The sequence below is a fragment of the Echinops telfairi genome, unplaced genomic scaffold, assembly GCF_000313985.2.
Source record: "Echinops telfairi isolate 266 unplaced genomic scaffold, ASM31398v2 ScPeMD7_16;HRSCAF=60, whole genome shotgun sequence".
In the NCBI taxonomy this organism is placed as follows: Eukaryota; Metazoa; Chordata; class Mammalia; order Afrosoricida; family Tenrecidae; genus Echinops; species Echinops telfairi.
The window spans coordinates 4,538,298-4,548,296 of NW_022103913.1; the positions used below are offsets into that span (position 1 = coordinate 4,538,298).

The following is a 9,999-nucleotide window of genomic DNA, read 5'->3' on the forward strand; positions in this document are numbered from 1 at the left end:
GATAGTGGTGGGTGAAGAAGCCTCCAAGAACCTGAGGAATAGTGTGTGTTTCATCGGTGCTATTCTTTGCCCTGGTTGACGCATCCCTTTCTTGTGACCCTTCTGAGAGGGTGATCTATTGTCTACAGATGGGTTTTGGGTCTTTGCTCCAACCCCCCTCGTTCTCAACAATATGGTTTTCTTTTTTATTTGGGGTCTTCTGGTGCCTGTTCCCAGATTCCATCAACATCTTATTATCGCACAGGCTGGTGTGCTTCTTCCATGTGGGTTTGCTGCTTCTCTGGTACATGGCCAGTTGTTTAACTGCAAGCCATAAGACCCCAGGCACTATATATTTTGATAGCTGGGCACCATCAGTTTTCTTCACCACATTTGTTTGTGCATCCATTTTGTCTTCGGAGATCTTGCTGGAAGGGTGAGCATCACAGAATGCCAGGTTGCTAGAACAAGTGTTCTTGTTCAAATTTGTCCACTTCCTCAATGTATTGCATATAAATATATGTACATGGGCCACTACCTCTATTTTTATGGATTAATATGTTCACACTGATGTGTATGCCTCTATCCATAGCTTTGCTTACTAGACCTTTCCTCTGTTTTATTTATTTATCATTTTATTTGGGGGGAGATCTTATACAAACCTCTCTGCGTTGGCTGCTCGGAGCAGGGGTGTCATCCCTGGGGTTTGGTGGGCCATGATGAGTTTCTCTTCTCGCTTTCGCTCTCGCTCTTAGTTCACACCTGTGTGGTCTGAACAGACCCACCACTCTCCCGGGGCTATATCTTCAGTGTTGTCCTCTGTATTACATCCTTCTGGGGAGGGGTCAGCATAGCTTGGCTGTCTGTTTTCTCTAATGTTCCACCTGCCCCACCATCATGCTCGCCCTTCTTCTGCCTCTTAGTGACTCCCATGCTAGATTGCTATTGCTCCAACACCACTGGAATCTACATCCTCCTCCTTGTTGTTTTTAATTCCCTAGTAGTTCCCCTGTCTATGGCTTTGTTTGCTTACCGCTCCTTCTCTCCCCTCCCCTCCCACCCTCATCCCTCCGGAACCGCTGGCCCCATTGCTTTCTCTTCCGGCTTGCTTCCTACGCCTGTCTTATATATGTAGGCAAAACAACAGTAATGGAGACAAAACAATAGATTGAATAAAAAGAGCATAAAGAAAAAAAATAGCACCCAAAAAACCCAAACCAGAAAAAGCAGACATAATTCCAGGTCTGTCTGCTGACCTTTATGACTGCCTCCCACTGGTCCTGGGGGTTCCAGGACCTGCCCCTCCTAGTAGGAAGTCTATTTTGGAGGCTCCTCAGGGGGTTTGTGGCTTTGCGTGGCTCCCATTTCTCACCTGTTATGTTCCCTGGTTCACTGTGGGGTGGTCAGACCAGACTTACTCCCTGCTGTGTGTCCCCAGTACTGTCCTCTGTCAAGGTATGCTCCAGAGAGGGGACATCATGTCTCGAGCTGTTGGGGGCCCTACAGTCCTCTCCGTGCCTGGGCAGCTCCATGCCGAGCGTCATCCTCAGGGCTTGGTGGGCCAGTATGGGGTCTAGTCCCTCGCTCTCTGTTTCCTTCTTGGTTTGCTTCTGTGTGGGTGTGGCAGGCCGGCCCCTCTCCCCACCTGTAGGTTTAGTGTTGTCCTCTGCAGCAGGGGGTGAGGTAGAGAGGGTGTCAGGTTGTGATTGGGGCTAGTCCCGTACACCTCTCTGTTCATGAATTGCTCCATGTGGTTAGTGCTGCCCTCAAGGTTTGGCGCAGTGCTGGGGTCTGCACTCACACTCCCATTTCTGTGGAGACATAAATCATACTCCCCGGGGGGTGTGGGGTGTGAATTAGTGTCCTATTCCCCTAGTGCCATTGTCTCCCTCTTTTTCTCCCCACCTTTTTCCCCTCTACCCCCATTTCTCCTTCTTTGTGTTGGAATGACATGTACATTCTTGGGTTTGGTCTGTCCCCTGGGAAGGTAACTCTAGAAGACTAAAGAGCCTCCTTTCTCTGCTGCCGATCAGTTGGTGGTTTTCAACTGCCGACCTGGTGGTCAGCAGCCCAACTCGTAACCACTGCATCACCAGGGCTCCTGGTTGGAGATATTGTAAGGGTTAGAGTAAATTGACATCCTTTCTGGTTTGTGCATTTTGAAATGCACATACCATTTTATTTTTTTAAATCATTTTATTGGAGGCTTGTACAACTCTTATCACAATCCATGGATACATCCATTGTGTCAAGCACATTTGTTGCCATCATCATTCTCAGAACATTTGCTTTCTACTTGAGCCCTTGGTATCAGCTCCTCATCTTTCAAAACTAGCATCTAAAATGTCATCTGGGCAGATGAAATTCGTTTTTCTTTCTTCATTTTTTAAAAATCATTTTATTGGGGGCTCATATCGCTCTTATCACATTACATACATACATCCATTGTGTCAAAAACATTTGTACATTTGTTGCCATCATCATTTTCAAAACATTTTCTTTCTACTTGAGCCCTTGGTATCAAAAATGAGCTCCTCATTTTTCTCCCTCCCTCCCCCACCTGGGGCAGATGAAATTCTATGGGACTTTTGCCTTACTGAAATAATATTTTTTTAAAATAATTTTAAAGATGGATATTTTCCTTGAATTTTGAATAATAGCTATAATAGAAAGTAGCAGCAAGATTTATTCCAGACGTAGGACTTGCTATATATCTTGTAACCAGTGCTAAGACTCAGTTTTAAGGAGCCCTGGTTGCATAGAGGGTTATGTGTTGTGCTGCTGACTAAGTCAGCAGTTCAAATCCATGGGCTGCTCCGTAGGAGAAAGATGAGGCTTTCTGCTCTGCTGTGATTTACAGCCTTGGAAACCCACAGGGGCAGTTCTACTCCGAGTTGTAACCGACTTTGATGACAGTATTCTTGGATTTTGAGTTTGAAGACTCAGTTTTTCCTCTGTAATATGTTAGGTGGGGCACAGTTGAGCTGTGTTTTAGTTTCTTATGTCTGCCATAACAAAGTACACAAACCAGGTAGCATGTAAAAACAGCACTTCATTCTGTCACGGTTCTAGAAGCCAGAAATCTAAAGTCAAGGCCCTGACAGAGCCTCCCTTGCCTCCTCCCGCTTCTGGCAGCCCCAGTGCACCTTGGTTTATGGCCGCATCTCTCCCAGCTGTCTACGTCCTGTGTCTGTCTCTCTGGTGTAGGACCCACCCAGTTCCAGGATGCAGTTACCCTAATTCCAGTCTCACGTCCTGGAGGGACTTGCATTTCTTGGGCAGACAGTTCACCCGAGCCCAGGCTGGAATCCAGGCTCTAGAAAGTGTGCTGACGATGGTGAGGCTTTCTCCAGAGGTGCCTCATAAACACTGAGGGTGAAGGAGGACTCAGCCGGCAAGGCTCCGGGCCTCAGCCCACTTTGGCCCCTGGGCACCCTACTACTTCCTTCGGTTTTTGTATGTAGTGAGTGTCCTGTAAGGTTCACTTGATGAAAGGGCCTGTGTTTTTCAAAACGTTCCAAGACTTTGGGGTAGATCAGGGGCAGGAACTTTTTTCTGCCCAGGACCTCCTGGGTATTTATCATTTTCCGGCCATGTATCATCAACTTAAAAATCAGCCTGCTCTGTTTGCTCGCGCAACCCTAACGTGATGGCTGGAATTGCTCCTCTTAGGTGAGACGTGGTGGTAGCTGGTGTTGGGGATTTTGCAGGCTCACTGTAGCCACAGGCGGGACACTCCCAGCCCTGCTACAGAGGCGCCTGTGACTCTCAGCGCTCAGGGCTCCATGTTACCTTAGAGCAGCGGTTCACACCTTCCTCACGCTGCGACCCTTTCAAACAGTTCCTCACGTGGTGGTCACCCTCAACCATAACATTATTTCCGTTGCTACTTCATCACTGTCATTTTGCTACTGTTATGAATCATCATGTAAACATCTGATATGCAGGATGTATTTTCACTGTTGCAAATTGAATATATTTACAGCATACTGATTAATCACAAATCAATATGTAATTATATATTGTGAAATATTTATTTCTAATTACAAGTAAATGAAATGTTGTCTTGAAGCATGGTGTAGTGTAGGTAACAGTCCTCACGCCTGGTACTCGTATGTGGGCGGACCCGCCTGGAGACGGATAGAGGAGCGATGTCTCTGTTCCTAAGACCATGGGAAATATGTGTTTTCTGATGGTCTTAGTAACCCCTGTGAAAGGGTCATTTGACCCCTCAAAGGGGTCACGACCCACCGGTTGAGGAACCCGAGGTGCCTTAGAGGAACCCGAGGTGCCAGTCTCCAAGATCTGGGCATTAGGATGATGCTCCCTGCTGTGTAAACGCAGGCTTTTTCTCCTTAAAATAAGAGATTCGTGTTGGATCATTGTAATTTTCTCAAACTATCTTTTAAATGTGTCAGTAGTAACAGATTTAAATTCCTCACTCCACAGTAAATAGTCATATTCTTCTTCTCGGTTTCTGATTATTACAGCAGATAGCTTTCAAAAACCTGGTGCAGAGGAATCGGCAACATGAGCAGCAGAACCAGGGCCCACCAGCTCTGAACTCGACCATCCAGCTGCCATTCATCGTCATCAACACGAGCAGGAAAACCGTCATAGACTGCAGCATCTCCAGCGACAAGTGAGCAGGCAGTTCGGGGAAGGGCTCAGGTCTGGCCACCTGCTAACCCCTCCCCTCTGCTTGCAAAATAAGAGATGGGTGTCCCCAGTAGCTGCAGCCCCTCGGCCCCTGGAGGGCCTGCTCAAACCAGGCTCTTCGTGCTGCCACCGTAGGCAGAGTGTGGTCGGCCCAAGCCGTGTGTGTGTGTGTGTGTGTGTGTGTGTGTGTGTGTGTGAACTCTGGGCAAGTAGCTGCAGAAAGTCAGACCATCAGTGAGCTCTTTATTCTGCATTATCCTACTTGAGTGCACTTCTGTTTATTAATGAATGAGTAAGCGTGAAAACATTGGTCCTATTTTCTGCTCTATCTACTAACTAAGATGGGTGATATGTTTCATCCCAGCAAGTGATAAATAGGACCTTTCAAAGTACCAAATTTAATTTGCGCTTCACTTTACCTTTCATGAAAACATCTTAGATCAATGGGCTTCAGGTTGTGACCAGGGACTTTCCAATGGAGGGTTAAGGTGAGGTGTGCAGAGGGTGGCAGGCTCCTCAGGGTTGTTTTCTCAAGAACATGTGGGGCTGTAGCACGTTTTACATCACATCCCAGGTTGGGGAGGCTGATGAGACAATGCCTATAAGAGTCTGACTCAAGGCAAGTGCTTTGAAAATGTTAGCTGTTGCTACAGAGGTTAGCATATAATTAATCGTCCAAATTAGGATACTTTTAAAAACACTGGTAATTAGCATGTGGGCAGCCAGCATATCCCTGGACTGTCTCTGGGAGGCCAGACTTCAAGTCTCTTCCGTACCGCCATAGCTCCACCCTATTTCTTCTACTCCTTGCTCTGGCACGCAGTTCCCCTATCTGTCTCTGAGATCTTGAGAGGTCCTGGGTCAGTTAAATACGAAAACACACACACAAAGAAAAACAAGGAACTTCAACAAATGGATGATCAAGCCCGCATAAATAAGAAGCAGTAGTGAGTGGGGCACTGCGGTGTACGCTGTGAAGCCTGCTGACCCAGGATTTTCAGTTTCCCTCCAGCTCTGAGATCCCATGTCTTCCTCTGTAAAAATAAGAATTATAGTATCTATCTTGAAGGCTTATGAAAGTTACAGATAAATTCAACAAGAACCCAGCTCAGTATGACTCACACACTTGTGAGCCCTTTGCACCCACCAGCAAGGGTGTTAGCTTGGGCTCAGAAAAAGGAAAAACGGCAGCAACAACTGAGAAAATCCTAGAAAACAGGATATTTTCTAGAGGGGGATGGGTGCCCTGCTAGAATTCTAATTATTCTCTCTAGTTCACCTCTTGTTCTGTGAGAAATTGTTCAATTCTCTCCTCGGGTTAACCTTTATTTCCAATTTAAAAGGGGTGATGTTAAAGTCTGAGGGCCATTGATCTAAGGGAGTTATGGATTCTGTCCACCCAGGCTGAGATCTGATACGGTTTCTGTCCCCTGGCTGTTTGTTATTCGTGCCCTTTCCAGAACCTTCCCAAGTGGAGGGAAGGCGTCTCTGAGTAACTCACTGCCATTGAGCCAATGCCATCTCACAGTGACACCAGAGGACAGCTTAGTACTTTATCTTTCATGTCAAAGCTATAGATAACTTTGAAAAGTATTGAGTTTTAGGACAAAATATCTGAATCCTGTTTGCAACAGTTTATAAAGATATCTCAAATTTATGTGGACCCCTCTTGTCTCACAAGAAAGATGTTTTAACTGGGAGAGTGGTTTATTTGAGATGTCTTTCCCCTGAAAGGAGCCGTGGTGGCATAGTGCGTTATGTGTGGGTTATGTGTGCTAACCTTGAGGTCAGTAGTTCGAAACTACCAACTGCTCTGCAGGATCAAGATAAGGCTTTCTGCTTCATTAAAAGAGTGAATCATCTCAGAAGCCCACAGGCCAGTTCTGCCCTGTCGTGTGAGTCAGAAATGACTCGATGGCAGCAGGTTCCCCCGAACTTGTCGCCACTCCAGTGGGGCTGTGCAGTAGGCACTGGGCTGCCAACCACAGGTCTGCAGTGCACACGCACCATCCCCTCCCCAGGTGTGCGCTCCAGGAACGATTCGCCCCAGGCAGATGGGGTCGCTAGGAGTTGGAGTTGACTTGATGGCAGTGGGTTTAGTTTGGGATTTTTTTCAAATCCCCTGAACACAGCAGAATGGTTTTTACTGTTTCGAACAGTAGCAGTACTGGACTCAGAGATAGGAATACTTGTCAGGATGGCCCAAGGCCAGGCAGTGTTTCCTTCTGTACACAGGGCTGCTACGAGTCCAGAAGCAACTCGATGGCGTACCTAAGAATAGTCATACCTGAGCTCAGGCCTGTGGTCTTCTTCGCCGTGCACGGCACAAGTTTTCAGATCCCCGTACCACCTAACACCCCGTACTAAAACATTATGGCTGGTTGCAGGTTCGAATACCTTTTTAATTTTGACAACACCTTTGAGATCCATGATGATATAGAAGTCTTGAAGCGAATGGGAATGTCCTTTGGTCTGGAGTCAGGCACGTGCTCCCTGGAGGACCTGAAACTTGCTAAATCCCTGGTGCCCAAGGCCCTAGAAGGTTACATCACAGGTAAGGGATGCTTCCACATGCTGCTCCCGGGTCACTGTCAGGCCCTAACTTGCTAAAACTATCATAGGGAGAACTGTGTGATCTTTTTGAAACGCTTATACTTGTTAAACCAAATTGAGACTTTTAACACTAATAATTAATATACAGGTATGTATATTAATTTTCTCTATATATGTAAAATGGATTTTTAAAAATAATATGGTTCTGGATTGGGCATCCTCATCGTGCAGTGGTTTAAGGGCTTCGGTGCTGGCTGGAGTTTGAACTCACCAGCCACTCCAACGGAGACAGGTGGTGACAGCCTGCTTCCGTACAGGGCACCGTCTTGGCACCCCCATGGGTATGTGCCAACAGTGAGGAATCCTTTATGAAGGAAGGGTGGTAGTGGCCGCTTAACTTGAGGAATGTACTCAGAGTCACAGAGTTGTACATGGAACCAATGTGATGTATGTCTTGGGGTGCATATTTCCAACAAGAACAGAAGAGAAATTATTTTAAAATCAGTGAGATAAAATATGGGATACTCTGAATTGTCAAGCAAAGCGCACCAGGAAAAGACATGTCAGGAGGGAGAAGACGTCTTGGAGGAGTGGCAGCATTGAGCTCACTGTGGTGAGCAGGAAGTCTTGATGGAAGGGGCAGGCGGACTGGGGCAGAGGGTGGGGGTGTCCCTCTTACCGCAGACACCTCTGATTGGACTTTCTCTCCATCCGCTCCTGGCTTTGGCCAGTCGCTGTGTGTCCAGCCAGCTGCTGAAGGCCCTGTAATCACGGTACTCCCTCAGCAGTGCTCTGAACTTGCTTCCCAATGGGTCTTATTTTTGAAGAGATGGTAGGAAAGAGTTTATGATTGTTTTCATGTAAGTTGTCTTCCCTTATATCTGCCTCCTACTGTTTTCTTTCTTTTATGGTCTAGAAGAAACTTTGTTTCCCCCTCAGGGAAGGAGAGCTACCCTCTTTCATTAGGAGCAGGCGTAGGCCCAGGCGTTTCTGTGCCTTCTTCACCCCGTAACCACGGCAGCCCCTGGACTCACAGAGCCTGCATTTTCCTTTAGATATCTCCACAGGACCCTCTTGGTTAAATCAGGGACTATTGAATGCTGCCCAGTCCGTTTCCAATTTAGAGCTGACCACTGGTGCCCACCTGCCCCAGGCAAGGTACGTATCTTTCCAGTTGGCGGGCAGTGCACGAAGCTCTGGCCCACGTGGAAGGGGAGAGACAGTGTGGAAGCGTGGCCGCGGCCGTGGATTAGCCCGGGCCCTCAGCAGATTCGCGGCTGATGGTGCAACGGCACCGCCTTCCTAGGTGTTTAGTTCTGTTTCCTCCAGAGCCCCAAACATGTCATGTTAATGAGCCTCTATGTTTTTAATTGTTTGCTAGTGTAAACCCAGGGTTGTGCTTGGATGCTGAAGTGGCCTTAGCAACTGGGCAGTTCCTTGCCCCGAGCAGTCACCAGTCCAGCAGTGCAGCCTCCCACTGCTCGGAGTCCCGTGGCGAGACCCCCTGCTCCTTCGACGATGACGACGAGGACGAGGACGAGCCCTCCTCCCCAGAATAAAGACAGGAGCACCCCGCCCTTGTTACCTGATGCTCGTGTGTGTTTGTCGTGTGAGCTCTTGTATTTTAAATGATCGCTTAAGTCTTTGCCTTTGTTTGCACTGTGCATTTGGTGAAAACTAGAGAGTCACAATAATAAGCAGATTTCACAGAGGCTAAAATGATCACGATAAAAGTTACAGCATAGTGTGACTGGAAACGCTGCCTGACAGAACAATCAGTCACATTGCAAACAAAGCCCATTTCGAGGTGAGAGAGGAGCCACAATCCCTGGAGAATTGGCAGCGTGAACGAAGCCGGTTCGTCTTCCGGGAGTGGGTCATGGTGTCCCCTCACATCCAGGTAATCTTCCCTGGAATTGAGATGGCCGCAGGCAGCAGTCCGTGGCCAGCACGTGTCTCTCCCAGCCCGGGCCGCCTTTACAAGAGTTCCCAGTAAGGAGAGTTGTGCACGAGGGCTGTCAGTGGACGAGCCTTGTGGCCTACGGAGCACGGGTGGAACTGCTGAACTAGTTGAACGTCCATTGGAGGTGCTTTATGCATCAGCTGCCTTAGACAGCTTCTAGAAAGGAGCGAATGCTAATTCTTAAGTACGTAAGTGATATTTAGAATAATTTATAGTAAAACAAATGATCCTTATTAGCCATGCATTGGTGCATAGAATATATTAGTGCTGTTTCTGGAAGCCAGCCTAAAATAGGATTTCCATGTGCGTTAAATACTCAGCCAGCACTGCCTTCTGCCAGCATTCTGAACCGGGGCCTTCCCTCGTGTCAGTCGTGCGTTTCTATAGCTTTTCCACTTAGAGCAAAGAAAGCCCCGTACCCAAGCTGTTGGGCTACAGATGTCTGCGCAGTGGGATGATTTCACTCCGTGGACACGTTTGTGAAACTGAACCAAATGTTATTACTTCTGTCTTAGGACTCTGTTTCAAGAATATGAATGGCAATGTTTTCCTGTACGCTCGCGTTTTGTACATTTTATTAATCAAAATTACTTCATTCGGTGGTTTTTCTGTTTCGTTTTGCTTGGTAAACTGCGTCTCAGTTTCGCCCGCCATGCGCTGTTTCATGAACACATTGAAAGATGTTGCACACTCCAGTTTGGCTTCTCGTAGGGGCGTATGTGCCCTGTTGCTTTACCGCCAAAGATCCTATTAGTAATCCCACACTGGTGTGGGAAGGGGACACCCGCCACCGAGGCCCAACAAGGAAGTGGGTGGACCGGGACCTGCAAGGCGCGGAATACATG

General features: G+C 47.5%; 1 protein-coding gene across 4 annotated transcripts in view; it reads left to right on the forward strand.

Moving 5' to 3' along the window:
- The window catches only part of TFDP2 (transcription factor Dp-2), a 38,973-nt gene extending 29,224 nt beyond the window's left edge, over positions 1–9,749 (forward strand). For 3 of the 4 annotated variants that reach the window (XM_045287452.1, XM_004712072.2, XM_045287454.1), the window contains 4 exons: positions 4,470–4,621; positions 7,026–7,192; positions 8,247–8,349; positions 8,573–9,749. In XM_045287452.1, coding sequence (XP_045143387.1) covers positions 4,470–4,621; positions 7,026–7,192; positions 8,247–8,349; positions 8,573–8,750 — 600 coding nt within the window. In that variant the 3' untranslated portion in view covers positions 8,751–9,749. The remainder of the gene's footprint in view (positions 1–4,469; positions 4,622–7,025; positions 7,193–8,246; positions 8,350–8,572) is intronic. The other variant, XM_045287453.1, reaches the window with a different exon arrangement.
- The last annotated feature ends 250 nt before the right edge of the window (positions 9,750–9,999 follow it).